Source organism: Notechis scutatus, chromosome 2, assembly GCF_049901735.1.
Source record: "Notechis scutatus isolate UNSWTSFEM ecotype Mainland chromosome 2, rNotScu1.2, whole genome shotgun sequence".
In the NCBI taxonomy this organism is placed as follows: Eukaryota; Metazoa; Chordata; class Lepidosauria; order Squamata; family Elapidae; genus Notechis; species Notechis scutatus.
In genome coordinates, this window is record NC_142010.1 from 53,729,813 (window position 1) to 53,750,131 (window position 20,319).

The 20,319-nt window shown below is 37.3% G+C and overlaps 1 protein-coding gene and 1 long non-coding RNA gene across 5 annotated transcripts in view; one reads left to right on the plus strand and one right to left on the minus strand.

Moving 5' to 3' along the window:
• The first annotated feature begins 4,058 nt into the window (after positions 1-4,058).
• The window catches only part of ERC2 (ELKS/RAB6-interacting/CAST family member 2), a 664,972-nt gene continuing 648,711 nt past the window's right edge, over positions 4,059-20,319 (plus strand). For all 4 annotated transcript variants that reach the window (XM_087954768.1, XM_087954770.1, XM_087954769.1 and 1 more), the window contains exon 1: positions 4,059-4,864. In XM_087954768.1, coding sequence (XP_087810894.1) covers positions 4,208-4,864 — 657 coding nt within the window. In that variant the 5' untranslated portion in view covers positions 4,059-4,207. The remainder of the gene's footprint in view (positions 4,865-20,319) is intronic.
• LOC148132022 (uncharacterized) overlaps positions 6,517-20,319 on the minus strand; it is a 110,069-nt gene continuing 96,266 nt past the window's right edge. The window contains exon 2 of the long non-coding RNA XR_015747511.1: positions 6,517-6,914. This is a non-coding gene — a long non-coding RNA (uncharacterized LOC148132022). The remainder of the gene's footprint in view (positions 6,915-20,319) is intronic.

A 20,319-nucleotide genomic window follows, 5' to 3' on the forward strand; every position in this document is an offset into this window, starting at 1 on the left:
ATTATATAATTTTATATATATAATTATATAATTTTATATATATAATTATATAATTTTATATATATAATTATATAATTTTATATATATATATATAATTTTATATATATAATTATATAATTTATATATATATAATTATATAATTTTATATATTTAATTATATAATTATATATATATATATATATATATATATATATATATATATATATATATATATATAAAAGAAGAAACATATATATAAAAGAAGAAACAGATATCCTGCGATCTCCAGAACTTAAAATTATATTTTATATATATATAGTATATATGTACATTAAATGTATATAAGTGTGTGTGTGTGTATGTGTGTACACACACACACTTATATATCAGTATATATATGCAAGATTACTTTATTTAGTAAATAAGGCATACATTGTTTGTAAACTTCTTTCCTTTTTTCTTTGTGCATAATAAATCAAATAAATAAAAATAAAATAATCCAACTCAACTATAGATTTAAACTAGATACAAGTAGTCCTCAACTTACGACCCCAATTGAGCCCAAAATGTATGTTGTTAAATGAGAACTTTGTTAAATGAATTTTGCCCCATTTTACAACTTTTCTTGCCACATTTGTTAAGCGAATCACTGCGGTTGTTAAATTAGTAACGTGGTTGTTAATGTGTTATGGTCATGTGTTCCATAATTGTAGCCTTCTGATCTACAAGGTCGTACACATACATATTTATGAAAAGGAAGAGCTAAAGAAGCAGCAGACGTTGATCCCCAGATGTATTTTTGTGATGGATACACAGCGTACAGTACAATGCAAACTTTTTATGTTGTATGTAAGGGAATTAATTAGTAGTGAAGGTCAGGCGTTTGAGCCACAGAACTCAGTCCTGCGTATGAAAGGACCTCTGGCATAAATGTGATTTAAAAACAAACAGCAGAAGTAAAGGGAATAAAACACTTGACATTGTCCATGTTCAGTTAGGATGGGGATTGAAAACTGAAAATATGCAGGCGAGCATCGACTTCATCACCATGGAAAGCTTTTATTTTATTTTTGAATAGAAAGGAAGAGTATAAATACACTGGTACCAACTAAGAATATAGTTTTAATTTAAATCAATACATTCAAATTTATATTATTAGAAGCAGATTTGACACAGATCAATAAAAAGAGCGAACATAGTAGATAAAATTCTAAATACATATTCCTATGTATACTTAATCATTCTCTAGTTTGTATTTTTAAATGACTTGATGATAACTCCAATTTCACCTGAGGTTTATTTCCATTTTTGCTGGAAGTAACCAAAGCTAAATTGTAAAGACTAGACTCCCATGTTCACCTCATTACAGCATCTAACTTTGTTGAAAACCACTTTTGTACTTTTTGATAGAAACTGAAAGAAATGCTACATAAATTTTGGGATTTGACTATTAGAAATGTTTATGCTTACAGAAATACTGGGTACTATTGAATTTTAGATTGCAAGGTTATTTTTTTAAAAAAATATTTGTACCAGTGGTGAGATTCAATTTTTTTTACTACCGGTTCTGTGAGCGTGGCTTGGTGGGCGTGGCTTGGTGGGCGTGGCAGGGGAAGGATACTGCAAAATCCCATTCCCTCCCCACCCCACTAACCTGCTTTCCAGCTCTGTTCTCCTGTGCAGAGCAACAAAAGAAGACTCAGCCAATGAGCTGGGACTCAGGAGGCAGAGAATAGATGGGGGTGGGGCCAGTCAGAGGAGGTATTTGCTGGTTCTCCGAACTACTCAAAATGTCTGCTACCAGTTCTGCTGAATACCACCTCTGTTTGTAACTGCTTCAAAGAAAGTTGAAAGCTATTTTTTCTTTATTCCTTTTCATCTTTATTCCTTTGCACCTTCCTTTTCCCTTCTTAATAATTTTTGTTTGCTATTTATATTTGATCTTTTTGTAGAATTTTATGTAGAATTTTAATAATGCATATTAAGAAACCTCATTACTGCTCATCATTATGTTTCAGCCATTCCATGGTTGTATTTTACTGTTATATGCGACCTTTCCCTGTAAGCACAATTCTAGAAGATAAGAAAAGAACCACTGTAGCATTTATAATTAAAAGATGAAAAATGAATATATTGGATATATTCATTTGGACTGATTTGGACACAAATAGTTTGCATTTAATTAGGAATGTGTAAATGAAATTCGTTTGTATAATAGTGTTTGTGCTCACCATAATTTAAGTATTTAGTAGACAACAGAGATCCAGAAACCAGAAATAATAATAGTTCCTTTTGTAAAGAGAGAGGGTGTTATGTTATTTCAGTAAATGTACGGGGATTTCTCCAAGTAATTTCTGATTGGAGCATAACGAGTACTGGCAGTGGTGGGTTGCTGGATAGTCGGCAAGGTAGGGGTGAACCCCTAGCTGTGATCTCTGGCTGGGTCCACCCACCTGCCCTTATTCTATACTTCCCCTAAATATCTAACTTTCCCCCTGCCCAGGCAAGTTCCGTGCCATCCTGCTGTACTCACCAGAGTTGTCTGAGTTGATTAGCTGCCTTTGTGAAGCGGCGATTCAGCCCCAAAGCGGCGCATGTGAGCAAAACAAGCACGCAGGCGCGAGCAACAAGACCCTTTTCAATGAAAGTGCAGCCTACTTCTGAGTACTGGGGTTATCAGATAGTTCTGGAGTTGGTGTTTTTGTTTTGATAAAGAGATGCTTGGGAAAGCAATGCATTTTTTAAAAAACAAAGAACAAACAGTAATCTTAATATTGCCATGGCTTTCTTCATTTTTTTCCCCAAATTTGGAACCGTGAATAAAGTTTTGGAAAATCTGAAATAGAAGAATGGTAGTATTAGGAAATTAATTAAATTACTTAAAAAGAATTAAAATGGGGTATTTACCTCTTCATGATGTCTGATACTTTTTTTTTCATCTGTTACATTTTTATAAGGAGGAGTGCATTTGCATATTTTAAGATAAGCATAGTACTTTATTAAGAGCTGCGGTGGCACAGTGGTTAGAATGCAGTACTGCAGGCTACTTCTGCTGCCTGCTGGCTGCCTGCAATTTGAATCTCACCAGGCTCAAGGTTGACTCAGGCTTCCATCTTCCGAGGTCGGTAAAATGAGAACCCAGATTGTTGGGGGCAATATGTTGACTCTGTAAACTGCTTAGAGGGGGCTGTAAAGCACTGTGAAGTGTTATATAAGTCTAAGTGCTATTGCTATAATATTAATTGCCTTTTCTGTGGCAGCACTCTTCCTATGGAACCACTCTTCCCCCAGGTCTCCAGACTTTTAGCCTTCCATAAGGCTTTAAAGACCCAGCTTTCCCATCAAGCATTGGGAGAAGATCAGAGAATGCCACATTAGCACAGATTGGCACCAGGATCTTGCTGTTTTTAATGTTTTATATTTTAACTGATTGTGCTTTTTTAGTTTTTAAAATGATTTTAAAGGTCTTCTAATCTTGGATTGGGAGCTGCCCAGATCTGGCTGAAAGATGGGTGACAATTTAAATTGTTATAAAAAGATAAATTAAAAATAAATCAATCAATAAAGTTTAATCTTCATGATTGCTGCTTTGGGAGCAGGAAATTATCCATCATGTTTCTGGCCATGTGATTCTGTGTATTCTGTATTCTGTTTATTCAGTGACCAAATTTCATAACATATAAATGAAGCAAAGCTATAAATAATAAAAAATGTTGTTTGGTTCTTGAGTACAATGATAGTTTATCTTCCTTAATTAAGCATTATTTACTAAATGCTTATCTTATTTTTGAAACTCAGAATTAATGATACGACCTGAAGAATCATCAAGATTTCATTAGTTTTTAACACTAATGCTCCTATAGTGTAATATGGTATTTTTAGCATTTCCTCTTTTCTAACCTTTGGATACTAATTGAAAAGAATATAAATATGAAGACTTAAAAAAATATTACTATTCAGTGAGTGGGATTTGCAATTTATGTAACCTGATATGTGAAACGAATTAGTTCTCCCTGATGTTGGTGCTATATTGTTACTTGCACAACAATAACCTTATTGCTTTATTTGCAGATCTTGAACCTGGAAAATTGATTTCAATGAATGTGTTGCCTTCTGGAAGAGTGCTGTGAAGCTGTTTGCCAACATTTCCAACTGAAAATAAATGCTAGGCATCCTACTTAAGAGAAGAATAGTTTCTTGTTAAGTAGTACCTCACAGTAAAATCAAAATGTATGGAAGTGCAAGAACAATCGGTAACCTGGAAGGCAGTCCTGCCAGATCTCCACGTTTGCCAAGATCGCCTCGTCTGGGCCATCGGCGAACAAGTAGTGGAGGAGGTGGAGGGACAGGTAAAACTTTATCAATGGAGAACATTCAGTCACTTAATGCTGCCTATGCAACATCTGGACCAATGTATCTGAGTGACCATGAAGGTGTGGCATCTACTACTTTCCCAAAGGGCACAATGACTCTTGGAAGGGCTACAAATCGAGCTATATATGGTGGACGAGTTACAGCGATGGGAAGCAGCCCTAATATTGCTTCTGTTGGCCTTTCTCATTCAGATCTCCTTTCTTATACTGATCAGCATGGAGGGCTGACCACTTCCTCACATCATCACCATCATCAAATTCCTTCCATGCTGAGGCAAGTAAGAGACAGCACCATGCTAGATTTACAGGCTCAACTGAAGGAGTTACAAAGAGAAAATGAACTTCTAAGGAAAGAGCTAGACATCAAGGATAGCAAGCTTGGATCTTCCATGAATAGCATCAAGACCTTCTGGAGTCCAGAGCTTAAAAAAGAAAGAGTTTTGCGCAAGGAGGAAGCAGCCAGAATGTCTGTTTTGAAAGAACAAATGAGGGTTTCTCATGAGGAGAATCAGGTAAGCAATGAACAGGAAATAATGACATACATCAATTGAGCAGCATGCCTTAATTTACTTACATGGTTATTCTTTAGTGATATTTCTTGTTCCTATGGGGAAAAAAACTGGGTATGTCTTTGATGTGGTTGTCATCTATATTGCTACTGATACTTGATCACTCCTTAGTTTGCATTATTTTCAATAACTTCTATAAATACATAAATATACATCTTCACCAGGCTAAGGGAACAAACTCATAAATAGGTGTCTGCTGGGCAGTTAGAACTGTTCATTTATGTAAAAAAGGCAAAACATGATGTTGTTCTTTTTTTTTTTTAATAAAGTTTTATTTGGGTTTTCACACACAAAATACAAGTAAAACATCTTTTTTGAAAATAGCATGGTCCCAGGTTGAACTTCTTTATACAGATACAAAACTCAATTTCATGCTCCCTTTTGTATTCTATTCCATATCTTATACTATTTTAGTTTACTAGTTTATGACCTTCAATATAATACATAATAAATAACTTCCAATCGAATTCTGCTTGGCACATTCTTATAATACACACTATATTCTTTAAAAAAAAAAAGATTGTAAATATATGTAATTATAAACCCTCATTCCATTCCAGTTCAGTTCTATTATTAATAATCATTAAAACCATAACATCTTTAACAGTTCTTTTCAATTAAATCATACTTCCTTAAAAACATATAATCTCCATAATTAATTTTTCCCTTATTTCTCTTCACATATGTTTTATAAATCATTAAATATACCTTTTGTTACATTTATTTATTGACAAGCATTCCACTGAATTACGATAGCTATTTTATCAGACATTTTAATCATACATTGTTTCATATTTTCTAAAATTATTTCTGCTTCTAATATAACCATACTATCTTATGTACCTTTGCAGAATCCCTTTTTCCATTAAGTTTTCACCCATTATCTCTAAACAGACCCTGTTTCTCTATATTTTGCTTCTGTCCTTTATAACTTATTTTCCTTTCTTTCTTCCCTCTCAACTTCTCCCTCCCCTTTTTACCCCCTTGTCTCTCTAGTTCTAATTCTCTCTTCTGCATTTCCCTCTTCTGTTGCTTTCTGATTTTATATTTATTTTTCACTCTATTTTTTTTGGAGTTGTTTTTCCCAATCTTAAACTTTCCATACTTTCTCCCCTTTCCTTTTTTCCCCCCATCTAAGGTTACTTGTTCATTAAAGATGGCTTCTTCTTTGTCGCAATCTTCTTGTTCTGCAGGCATTTCTTGTTGTTTCTTATAATTCCAAATCTCCATTTCTAAAAACTGAAATATGAAGCCAAAAGAACCTCTCTCTTCTTGTGCATCTTCTTTGTACTTTTTAAGTTCCATTTTCAGTTCTTCTAAAAGTGGAGCCATTTTAAAAAGTTTTAAACAACCACCCAATTGATTTTAGTCATTCAAAACAATAACCAAGAATCCAGAAATCATCAAGTAATCCAGATAGTCCCGAGTTATATCTTCTTATTTCTTTTTCGACTTTCTCTTCCTGGGGTTTTTGTTGCGATATTTCAGTTAGAATGTATCTTTTAGAAGTCTTGTTGAGATTTTGCTGTAAGTTCTTTTTAAATTCCAGGCAGTCTCCTCCCTTCCAGATCCTGCCCTTTTATTCTTCCTCTCTCCTTTCCTGTTTTCAAAAGCTTTTAATTATCCAGAAATCTTTATTATCCCTTTGACTTTTTATTTTCAGCATTAAATGCCTATTGATGTCAAAGTGGATTTTTTTTGCAATTTCTTGCTTAAGTCTCAGCTGTCAGTATAGGAAAAGGAGAAAACCAAATCTTTTCCCTTTTCTCTCTCCTTCGCAGCTTAAAAATCGTCTTAGGGAACAATGTTATTGTTTTTTTAACAGTTTCAATTCCAGGGTACCTTATTTGTTGCTTTTGCTGTTTGACCCAGTCAACCAAAACTTTCTCTTCTTATCTTCCTCCTGCACATTCTTTTCCGGTCGAGTTCTTCTTTGTGGTGGCCATTTCTGACCACCGCTGCAATCGCCTTCAGGAAAGGGAGTAATGGCCAGCTGGGGAGGAGAGATGTGGCTCTCCTCAACCCTGCTGGCAGTCTCCCCCTTCTTCACCACCTCTACAAGTGGCTTAGCCCCGAAACCAGCCAGCTCAGGGCGCTCCAGCGCTGAGCACGGATCGAAGCCTCACAGAGTCGAGGTTTCGGTCTGTCGCTGAAGAAGCTCAAACCGGAAGACCTGATATTGTTCTTTGAATTGCATCAGCACATCACATTTGATAGTTGCTTTTCAATTCATTCTAGATTTTGAAGTGGCTTAGTAAATAATGATCTCTTCTGAGATCATATGTCAGTGATGGCAAACCTATGATATGCAATTCTTGGAAAGGGGACACACCATTATGTTTTTGGTGACACACCAGAGTTCAACATCTGACAAAAATTGTTTTTGAAAGCACTCCCTGTTCTTGTGTAGTTTCCTGAGTTAGTGTGAAAATGGGGTGTGCTGTTGGGTGGCCACTAGAATCTCCAATAACCATGTAAGAACAGGGACTGCTTTGGTGTGTTTTTTTTTTGAGGTCACAGCAGTGGTGAGATTCAAATTTTTTTACTACCAGTTCTGTGGGCATGTCTTGGTGGGCATGGTATGTCTTGGTGGGCATGGCTTGGTGAGTGTGGAAGGGGAAAGATATTGTAAAATCTCAATTCCTTCCCCACTCCTGGGGGAAGGTTACTGCAAAATCCCATTCCCTCCCCACTCCTGGGGAAAGGTTACTGCAAAATCCCATTCCCTCCCCACCCTACTAACCTGCTTTCCAGCTCCATTCTCCTATGCAGGGCAACCAAAGAAAACCCAGCCGATCAGCCGGGAGTTGGGAGGCAGAGAATAGATGGGGGCAAGGCCAGTCAGAGGTGGTATTTGCCAGTTCTCTGAACTACTCAAAATTTCCACTACTGGTTCTCCAGAACTGGTCAGAACCTGCTGAATACCACCTCTGGGCCACAGGCCACAGAAGAACATTCTGCAAGAGTGCTACAGGAATTTTATTCTGCAAGAAGAAAAGCCTTGTATGATTCAGAGCAATCTTAGGTAGGCCACAGGGCCTGTCAACTGAAAGAGAACACTGCCTGAAGGTAAAAGAACATGGCAGATCCTGGGCGCCACTAGCCCACAGGGCAATTGTGTTAGTGTTTGGGGATTAACCCCTAGCAGAGTATTGCAGCAGTAGTCAAGCCAGGCAGCCAAACGAGAGTGGAAGGGCCCCAGAGTATACACACACTGAACACAAACACTTCTTTGTAGTTTAAATAGTTTTTAATCCATTTAGAGTTTAAAGCATTGTCATTCAGTCCATTAAGTCATTCACAGTATTTCCATCCAGTAAGACTCACTAGTATAGTCCAAGTTAAGAGTCCTTGCAATATCTTTATCAGCCGATAAAGATATCTTTTCCTCCTCGGTGCCTCTCTCCAGAGGAACAAACGCTGGATATTCAGCAATAAGTTCAAACAGTAGAACAGTAGAATTACGCATTAAATCAGCAAACAGTAGCAGACAGGAACATCTCACGCACAGGCACAGTTACAGTCACAGTAAGACACAGTTAGTCACAGTCACAGTTAGTCGCAGTAAGACACAGTTAGTAGCAGTAAGCTTTCCAGCTTCTAATGCTTCCTTATATTGTAACTTCTAACTGCACCCTTAATCGGCTAATTGCCTGCAGCATTGTGCTTAAAGTGATAAGCACTTAAACCATGATATCTAAGTTTTATATATTTATTCACCCAAACCATATTTGGTATCAATGTTATACCTAACATACTCCCCTTTTGGGTGAAATAAATATATAATACCTTACAATCTAACCCCATATTTTTCACAACTCTCCTGATGCTTATTGGCACCTTGGGCTTTAGTAAAATTATCAGCTAAATTGTCCTCCGACATACAGTACTCTAGCTGAATCATCTTACTTCTTACAGATTGTCTCACGTTTAGGTATCTTAGATCTGTATGCTTGCTCCTTGTTTTTACTGCAATATTTGTGGCCATTTGAATTGCTGCCTGATTATCTTCATGTATAATTATAGGATAATCTACAGTTATACCTATATCAATTAACATTTGTTTATACATTATTAATTCTGTACATAACAGAGATAAACAGGAGAATTCTGCCTCCATAGTAGACAAACTTATATGCTGTTGTCTTATTGACTTCCAGCCTATTAATGTCTTACCCAGCATTATGGCTGTTCCTGAAGTCGACTTTCTAGTGTCTCTTTCTGATGCAAAGCTAGCATCTGCATAAGCACTCAGAATTAAATCACTCTTTGGTTCTAAATACAATGAATAATTCATTGTCTTTTTAAGATATCTTAATATCCTCTTAGCTGCAATCCAGTGTCTTTCACATGGTGCAGAATTGAATCTAGCCAACTGATTCACGCAGTACGAAATATCTGGTCTAGACCAATTACTTATATAAGTCAAACTACCAATTAAAGATTGATAAATCACCTTATCAAACTCCGGCTTTGTTCATCAGTGTTGCTAAACTCCTGACTCATTGGAGTCTTAGCCGGCTTACAAAGCTCCATCTTGTAATCTTTGAGCAATTTGCTTATCTTATCTTCCTGAGATATCTTAAAACCTTTCCGTGTTTTCTTTATATTCAAACCGAGATACTTCTTTATCTCCCTAATTGCTTGATCTTTATTCTCTTTCCTAATGATGCTATTATTTTATTTGCTTCATCATTAGTTTCAGTTATCAATGCAATGTCATCTGTGAATAGTAATAATAATGATACTTTCCCATTTGTCTCCTCTTAAACAGACATGGATCGCTAAACCAGCTTTAAATCCTATATTGTCTAGTTCCTTTACAATATACTGGTTCCATTCATAGCCTGATTGTTTAAGACCATAGAGGCTTTTCTTTAACAACCAACAATCATTATTATCCTTATTTTCACTTTTAATACTAACAGGTTTTTTCATATAAATAGTATGTTTTAATGGGCGGAAGTAAGCAGTTTCCACATCTAGATGGTTAACTATATAGTTTTTACTAGCTGCCCACACTAAAGCTGCCCTCAAGGTTGCTGCCTTAAGACTAGGTGCAAACACCTCATCGTAGTCATTGGCATTCTGCCTAAAACCTTGGGCTACTAACCTTGCCTTATGGATTAAATTACCATCTTTATCTGTTTTTACCTTAAATATCCATTTGCAGCCAATGGATTTCATACCTACAGGTAATTTGGCATTCTCATACACTTTCATATCTCTTAATGAATTCAGTTCCTTATTCATTGCTGCATACCATCTTTCTTTTTCCTTAGTAGGATACTTTTAATTTCTTCTACAGAATTAGGAACTTGATTAATCTGGCACACTGTGTTAGCCTGGTACCTATCAGGCGGTCTAGATACACGTGTAGTTCTTCTGGGAATTACAGGGCTTACAGGAGGACTTTGTTGAACTACTACCTGTTCATCTTCCTCATCCTGTTCAGCTATTGAATCTGTTTCTTCCTTTATGGGCACTATTTCATCCTGTATTTGTCTCTTTACTTTATTTTTAAAGTTACAGGGATAACTAATGGGATTTCTATAGGATTCAATAACTACATCTTTATTGGCATCCTGTTCTAATTTCTCCCATCCTTCATGTTCTAGAAATTGGGCACTAGCACTACATAACACTTTAGATGTGCCTTTCTCCCAAAATCTATATGCCCTATGGTTTGCCTGATAACCAACGAAGAAAATCGTTTAGCTCTATGTTGCCCTTTTTTCTGAGTTGTGCAGGAATATGCACTCCATGCTGGTGCACCAAATGTGTGCAGGTAACTTAGGTCAGGTTTCCTGCCATGCCACCTGGTAAATGGTATTTCACCTGTCGTTGTGTTAACAACGTTGTTCAATATGTTATTAGCACACATTGTAGCCTCCCCACAAAGAATCAGGTAACCCAGAATCATTTAACATTGTTCTAACCATTGCCTGTAGTGTTTGGCCTCTTCTTTCAATAAACGCGTTATGTTCTGGCCTGTATGGAGCAGACTTCTTATGCTCTATTCCAGCTATCTTTAGTCTGTTCTGGAATTTGTTATTAATAAATTCCGTACCATTATCTGTCACCAGGGTTATCAGTTGCCGTTTAGACTTTCTTTCAGCAAACTTAAGCCAATTGAAAAATGTTGATATGTTTCAGTTTTGCTTTTCATTAAATAGCAAAACCCATATCTAGAATAATGGTCCATAATGCTCAGTATATATCTAGCACCCCCATACTGGGTTTCTTTGGACCTATGATGTCTGCAAATACCACTTCTAAAGGTTCTTTGTTTTGAAACCATTTAGCCTATTTGCAGGCAATACTTTGCTCTTATCTTCACAGCAAACATTACAACGCAAATATTTATCACAAGTTTTAACCTTATTCCTTCAGATAACTCAACTGTACGTTTAGCATTTTAAAATTTACATGCCCCAAACGCCTATGCAATAAATGGATACATTCATTATGAGGTTTTATATTATTAAATACAGTATGTGCCTCCCCTTTCTTACTATTATCTAATACATATAATGTTCCATTTAAAGCTGCAGTTACCCTTTTGTTATCTTTTTCAATTATGCAATTATTATCCTTAAAAGTAATTACATAACCTAATTTATCTAATACCCTTACTGAAAGCAAATTAAACTTTAGTTGCGGTACATACAACATTTTATATCCTGGTTTATGCACGGACAATGTGCAAGACCTTCACCTTTCGCTTTAAGATTCCAGCCGTTTGCAAGAGATATATGTTGAGAGCTTTTAGACATTTTTATAAATTTTGTCTTATCTCTTGTGATGCAGTGGGATGCGCCACTGTCAACCACCCATAGATCATTCTTCACATCAGATTTGCTAAACGTGGCTAGTTCAAATGCTTTCTTTGGCTTTTTTATATTCTGGCTTTTTCTCTTTTTGCAAAACTTTGCCAGATGTCCTCTGCCTCCACAATTAAAACACTTTTTAATTGTGTATGCCGTCGAAGATAAATTCTCTTCTTCCGGTGCTTTATTTTGCTAAGCTGAATTCTTTCAAGCTTTGAAGATAATTTCTCTTCTTTCTTATCTTCTCTCAGCTCGTCACGCTCACGCCTTCTTCTGGCTTCTTCTAGTAGCCTGCCTGTAATCTCGGTTAATGAGAGGCTTTCTTTTGGCAATACTTCCAACGAAGTCACATAGTCATCATAGCTTTGATCTAATGAAGATAATATGATGTAGACTTGTTGCAGTTCATTAAATATAAGCTCTTTTTCATGCAATTCTTGAAAAATGCTCTTCATACAGTTTAAATGAACTAACATATCTCCATTCCTCTGAAGATGCGTTCAAAAAGCTTCCGTGTAAGATTTATATGCGCTCCTACACTGTCCCGAACATAAATCTTCCTTAGGTTCTCCCAGCAGTTTGCAGCATTTTCTTCTCCACGAATATGGACAAGCTGCTGATCACAGAGAGTCAGTCCTATGATGCATAAAGCCTGCTCATTCTTCAGTTTAAAGTCTTGTAACTTTTCGTTATCATCATCATCATCAGGATCCCAGCTACTCACATCTGGTGGGTTTGCTATAATGTCCCACAAACCTTCTCTACGTAGAAGTAAACTACATTTCATTGACCATGAAACATAGTTTGTTCCGTCCAGCCTGGATATCATGGACAGTTGTGACAAATTTACTTGTGCCATTACTCTTCAGATATTTTGACTATTTTAAACTAATTAAAACAGTTTGTTTTTACAGTAATGTGCAACTCACACCAACTCTCTCTGCTATATCCTGGTTAGTTAGACTATGCTGCTGGGCCCATAACCAATGTTAGTGTTTGGGGATTAACCCTAGCAGAGTATTGCAGCAGTAGTCAAGCCAGGCAGCCAAACGAGAGTGGAAGGGCCCCAGAGTATACACACACTGAACACAAACACTTCTTTGTAGTTTAAATAGTTTTTAATCCATTTAGAGTTTAAAGCATTGTCATTCAGTCCATTAAGTCATTCACAGTATTTCCATCCAGTAAGACTCACTAGTATAGTCCAAGTTAAGAGTCCTTGCAATATCTTTATCAGCCGATAAAGATATCTTTTCCTCCTCCGGTGCCTCTCTCCAGAGGAACAAACGCTGGATATTCAGCAATAAGTTCAAACAGTAGAACAGTAGAATTACGCATTAAATCAGCAAACAGTAGCAGACAGGAACATCTCACGCACAGGCACAGTTACAGTCACAGTAAGACACAGTTAGTCACAGTCACAGTTAGTCGCAGTAAGACACAGTTAGTAGCAGTAAGCTTTCCAGCTTCTAATGCTTCCTTATATTGTAACTTCTAACTGCACCCTTAATCGGCTAATTGCCTGCAGCATTGTGCTTAAAGTGATAAGCACTTAAACCATGATATCTAAGTTTTATATATTTATTCACCCAAACCATATTTGGTATCAATGTTATACCTAACAAATTGCACCATTTTCTGAGGCTGTTCCCTATTGAGCAATGGCATGAGGTGGTCTTTTGGAATGGCAATGGTGGTAATAGAGCTGAAGTTGAGGTCTACTCCTCTATTTCAGACTCAGCCTTGGCAAATCCAAAGGTTTCAGCATCACTGGCCTACAATTATTAAAAACTGAAGATTCATCTGAATTACTACATATTACAACATCATCCAAGGGCACGAGGAAGCTAAGGCAGAGAAATCATTTTAATGAGTCCTGGTAACTTACCATTATTACAGTTTCATGAGGTTAATGGTGGAGTTGGAAACAGAAAATTGCTTCCTGTGACAACTTGGGCAGGATCATACTATTGACAAAAATAGGTAATGATATTGTCCAATTTTCTGGATTGCACATATCACTAATATTTCAGTGGAAAGTATGTATAGTACATTCTTGATAACATATGATTTCCACGAATATGAGATGTCATTATGTAGGATATTTCTGAACTACTCTATTGTATTTAGAAAATAAGCTCTTTTGGAAATGCTAACAATTAGAAAAAATATTTCCCTTTACATCTTTTGGCTATATTTGGCTAGGCAGCTAGCCAAGAAAACTATGGACTCTTCTGAAATAAGATCTCTATAAAATTGCTTGTAAGGAGTTAGTAGAAGGAGGATGTTTGCATTTAATTCTGGGTTAAAAATCACAAACGTGTTTGAGATTCTGACTAGATGCAAAATGATTATATTTGGATCTGGAAAGGAAATTAAAATATTATGGGGAATTCTTATTTAAATTGAGTGGCAACGTTAAAGGTTTCCCCTGTCCAGTTATGCTCAACTCTAGGGGGCAGTGGTCATTTCTGTTTCTTAGCCAAGGGACCCAGCCTTGTCCAAAGACACTTCTGTGGTTATGTGGCCAGCATGAGTCACATGGAACACTGTTATTGAACGGTGGGAAGCTTCTACTATTAAGACACACGGCATATTGACATTTTCAAAACTAAGTATATTTTAATTTTAGGATAATTAAAGAATGAAATACTATCTTGAACATTGCAGTGGAGGGCAGAAGGTTTTGATCAGCATTCCAGGTTTTGGTTTTATATTTCTGCAGCTCCATTCCATAAGTGGCAGAAAGGCAACAGTAATAGCACTTAGACCTATACACTGCTCCACGGTGCTTTACATCCCTCTCTAAGCAGCTTACAAAGTCAACATATTGCCCCCAGCAATCTGGGTCCTCATTTTACTGGCCTCAGAAGGAAGGAAGGCTGAGTCAACCTTGAGCCTGATGAGATTTGAACTGCCAGATTGCAGGCAGATGACAGTCAGCAGAAGTAGCCTGCAGTACTGCATTCTAACCACTGCGTTACCACAGTTCTTGTACATAGAATATACATTGAATAATAAAGAGCAATACATAGAAAATTAGATAATAATAATAACAACACAAAATAATGATGAAACCTTATTGGAATATCAAAACCAATAAAAATAATTTAAAAACCTAATTAAAGAGATGTGACTTAACTTCTGAGAAGTTGAGAGACTGGAAACCAGTCCCAAAGGTGCTTTTTCAAGAGGCCACTGGATTTTCTTGCTTTTCTTTGAAGATGTTTTGCTTCTCATCCAAGAAGCTTCTTCATCTCTGACTGGATGGTGTGAATGGAAGGATTCATGCAGACAGCTGGTCTTTTGCATTCTTTTAGAGAGTCGTTGAGGCCACCTGGAGGTTTATCTGTGTCATCAGGGTCACCTGAGTGGTGCAAATGGGCGTGGAGCCTTCTTGGAACTGTTGAAAGGGCTGTGTTGTAGACTGGAGATAGAGGATATCATATTCCCTCCCCCTCTTTTGAGAGAGTGCTGTTCAGTTTTGACACAGATGGCCTCTTTGACCTATCAAACCAGAAAACACTGGAAACCAGTGTTAACTATGAATTGAGAACTACAAGAGATATATATTACATACACACACACAAACACACATATGTATAAAATCAAATGATTTCTGATCAAACTTATAAGAAGCAAAGCACTCCCTTAGATAATGAGACTTGAAAGATTTAAAACTTAAATCAATATACTAACCTGAATCTGGCAAACAGATTGGCAACTCGTGTAGACTTTTCTTTATCACAATAATACATTGGTGAAATTAGTTGAAATGACCTAATCCTTTTTCAGGATATCCTTTTATAGAGAGCACTGCAGTAATCTGAACGTGATGTGACCCAGGCATGGATAACTGTAACCAGATTCAGACAGATGTGTAGTGTGTTAATCAAAGTTGTGTCAGGTCACAAGAATAATCATTGCCAAATATATAGATGTAGGAGATGAGCAGGCTGAGCTGGAAGGTGGGGTTAAATCTGTCATCAGTTTGGAATCGTTGTGCTTCCACAAAAGACCTAATTCCAGCCCTCCTTGAATTCTGTTGACCCTTAGCTAGTGCCAATTTGACCATTAGTTGACCAGATTCTTGTGTATGGGTAAAGGTAAAAGTTTCTCCTGTCCAGTCATGTCTGACTCTAGGAAGTGGTGCATTCATAAACATTATTGGAAATACAGGTAGTCCTTGACTTATCACCACTTGTTTTAACAACCTCTGGAAATTACCAGGATGCTGAAAAAAAAGTGACGTACAATCGGTCCTCACACTTATGACCATCGCAGGGTCCCTCAGTCACATGATCAAAATTCAAGTGCCTGGCAAATGGCATGTAATTATAATGGTTGCAGTGTCCTGGGATCACGTGATCACTCTTTGCAACCTCTCCAATGGGCTTCCCGTAAGCAAAATCTAAGGGAAGCCAGATTTGCTTAATGGTCATGGGATTCACTTAATGACCATGACAAAAAAGTGTGTAAAATTGGGTGTGCCTCATTTAATGACTGCATTGCTCAGCAAAGGAAATTCTAGTCCAGTGGTGATCATAAGTCACTGACTACATATATATGCATGTTGTCATCTCATACATTTTTTTTAATTCCACATAGCACTTACATAGCACTCTCTCTTGTCCTTGGTGCGCTAATTATGCAAGAGCTTGGGTGACAAAGAGATGCAGTGCTTTCTCAGGAACAAAATGTTGCAATCACTACTGGAAAAATTGCAGTTTTCCCAGAGCTAAAGTATTGTTTTACCTGTATACTGCTCAACAATTCTCTTTGGTGAATAGAATTATAAGCATTAAACCATTGCATGGAAGACCCTTCAATAAAATAAAGTAAAACCCAAATAAAATAAAATAATAATCTTGATTCAGGTTTCTACTGTACTGAACTAGTTAAACTGTGTGTTAAAACAAAATGTTAACATGAAGAGTGTCGAATCAGCCTTTACCATTGTTAATACTTAGTAGTTCTTGAGAGTTTTTTTCCTTTTCTTTCTGCAGCTGTTTAGCCCTTATGTTGTTGTACAATACTTATAAAATATATATGCTTTACTCATAGTAGTTAGTGCTTTGGTCTGTACAAATTTCAAATGCTGAAAGGAAATGATCCATAAGAGTATCTGTGCTAAGATAATTATCCCTTTTAAAAACAGTTTGACTATGAAAGTCAATGTTTGGCTTTTATCTCCATAAGGTTCCACATGACCAAGGAGTTGTGTTGTCAGGACCAGCCTTACCAGAGCTTGGCAGAAGGAGGGAGAAAGGCAATGGGGGAAGAGAAAAAAGCTAATCTCCCACTGCTAAATATGTGAAGTCAGATTGGCAATTCCATGTTAAGGGAAGTACCAAATTCAAAAAACATCCCCTCCAGAGGTGGGATCCGACCGGTGTAACTACCGGTTTGGTAATTTTACATTTTTACATTTTGCTGCGCTCACGTGTATATCGTCATCATCTAGCTGCCTGGACAGCTGAGCAGCGCTGCGCGAGGGGGCGCAGTGGTTGAAAAAGCACTTTTTTCCTGCTTTTTCAACTGCAGCTATGTTGTGTAAAGCAGCTGCGGTTGAAAACGCAGGAAATAAATGTCAGATAAGAGCCCTGGCGGGGTGGTGGTGGGCCAAAACAGCAGCAGACATAGAACCGGTTCTATATATGCTTTCTGTTTGCTGCTTTTCATAGCAACCGGTTCTACAGAAATGGACAGAACCAGTATAATCCCACCCCTGATGCCCACCCATTCATTTCTTTGGCATGCTTTTCAATCATACCTAGAAGGAAAGATTGAAGGATTCCAACTAGAAAAACTATATCCTTGTACTGAATAGAAGTCCATTGGTTTGCATAGTACCTGAGATGGTTATTTTATTATCATATATTAATATAATTAACATACAGTATGAGCCTATTTTTGAGATTATGGATAGGATTACCTAATAGACTCTTTAAATTATTGGCTGGGTTTACTGCCAGAATGTGATATCCTTGTTTGTGCACCAGTGTGCTGTGTGAATTGAACTTGAACATCATGATTTATGGTTTAGGGCCATGATGGCAAACCTGTGGCACGTGTGCCAGGGGTGGCACAAAGAACCCTTTCTGCAGGCACATGAGTTGTCATCCCCGCTCAGCTCTACCACACATGCACGCATGCCTCCCACTGGCCAGCTCGTCTTTGGGTCTCTATTGTGCATGCACTGGGGCGGGGCACGTGTGGGGAACATGCACGCATGTGTGTGGGGCAGGGTGCCTGCATGGGGATGCACACGCATGCATGGGGTGGGGCAAAATGCACGAGGGCAGGGCACATGTGTGGGGATGTGCATGCATTGCATTTTGGGGGTTTGCACACACTTTGGGCACTCGGTGCCAAAAAGGTTAGCCATCACTGTTTTAGGGAATTATGCAGTCGTGACTTGGAATATACTACTCAGTAGCCTATTGGGGAAAAAAAAGACTATCTAGGTAGTTCCAGAGAGAGGTCTGCTAATGCAGTTTGTTGAAAAATATTGAAATATCTATTTTTTCTACATAATTTTTGTACATAATCATTTTCTGAAGAGAAATTAGAAATGGAGATTAAAATATGTGCGAAGGGTTAAATTGAAAGGATCTTCTGGCAAACTTAGAACTAAGGAGAAATTTCCTGATGGTTAGAACAGTTAATTAGTGGAACAACTTGCCTCCAGAAGGTGTGGATGCTCCAACACTGGAAATTTTTAAGAAGAGATTGGATAGTCCTTTGTCTGAAGTGGTTTAGGATTTCCTTTCTAAGCCGGAGGTTGGACTAGAAGATATCCAAGGTCCCTTACAACTCTGTTATTCTATTATATTCTAAACCTTTCTACCCTGGGTTTTTGCCTGGAGGTGTTTCATTATTTGACTTAGTTTTTTGAATGAGTGTAGGCCCTGCCAATTGATGGTGAGTATGTGAGGAATTTATTTATTCTCCTTAAGTTCATTTCCTCCTTGAGGGTATTATTATTTTCTGCTTGATTGCTTATCAGGTGTTAATCTCTGCTTGGTTGTATTGTGGTGGGTTGAGTGGTCAGGTACTTTTTGATAAAGTTGTGTGGATATCCATTTTGTTGAAAAATGTTGTTGCATAAATGACCTTTTTCCTTTTTCTGGTGTTCTGGGTTGTTGCAGTGTGTTTTTGTTTATCAGTATAATGTTCCACAGCAATTCTTGTGAGACGTTGGGTTGTTATTTTGATAATAAAGTACTTGGATAGTGTTTCTAATTTGTCATGAATTTCTCTGCAGATGAGGATATCCAGGAAGTTGTTGTTTTTTCTTTCCTTGTGAATTTATTCCTTTTAAGATATTGCTTGTTTCATGTGTCTTCTGTACTTTTTCCCTTTTTAAATTAAGCTGAAGGTGTAATCAACATATCAGATCCATACTTTTGGTTGCATGCATAGGAGTGCTACAGTTTTTAGACATCGCATTGCAATCTCTGCTATGGGTTCTGAGAGTGATTCCCATGGATGTTCCTCTAATTTGTTGGCATATTGTCCATCAAATTGAAAATAGGTAATGAGGCAAAGTTTGATGAAGCCCATGATTCTGGATAGTTCAATGTGCATTTAGTTAAATCAGATGCGTTGTGTTATAGTGCTGCCACAAATTCTTTCACCAGTTCTATGGATATAAAGAAATGAAACTTATCATTTTATTGTCCTCTATTGTTAGGTCTTTGATTTTCTGGAAGAACTGTATTTGGGAGCTGATAGAATATTAAGTCCCCCCCAACCCCCGCTGAGATGTTCAAGCTTATTGTAAATTCTTTGACTGTATTGTATGTGGGTCCCTGGCAATGATACCCCTGTACAAAGAGGTGTGTTGGGCTTGTGTATGTTCGGATATCCGTAGAAGTGGGAAGATGAGTTCACTGGTTTTCATCTGCCATTGTTCTTCTCTTGTTATCTGACTTTCATGATTAGGCCATTAAGGGTTCTCTTGATGAAGTTGTCAAGTTTCTGTACCAAGTGTGCATACAGGGATGTAGATTTATTTGTCTTCTAGTAACTCTTTGACTTTTGTGTACATTGTGATCTGAACATGACCATTGTAGATTGGCCTTTGCCTGATGGGAGGATGGTCTTTCTTTAGATTTTTGTTCATCTCTCTTCTCTGCTTTGAGTTGATTCTGCTTCTGTGTTCTTCTGATCTGTAGAATTATTGTCTGCTTTATGTTTTCTTGGGTCTCTGTTGTAAGTTCTGTGATTTTAAATGCTGCAAAGAATTTCTAAGGCTGCAAAGAATTCTCACTGATTAGCATCATCTATTTATAGTCGAGACCTTTCTGGAGGATATTGTGTTCTGCGGTAGATAGTGGGCGACTGGACATCTTGACAGCCCATTCAGGTTCCAGTATGTTCTATCGCCAGAACATAACAGGCTTGAGTTGAATTCAGCTCTTTATTTAACAACTAAGTAACTTCAACTAAAGACGAGCCGCGGCAGCCCTTTTTATAGCGGTTACTCGCGGCTCGCAACCAATGGCATCTATTTAAACTTCCTGCCGCTTAGGCGGCCAATCGGGTTTGTTGTTAATGACCAAT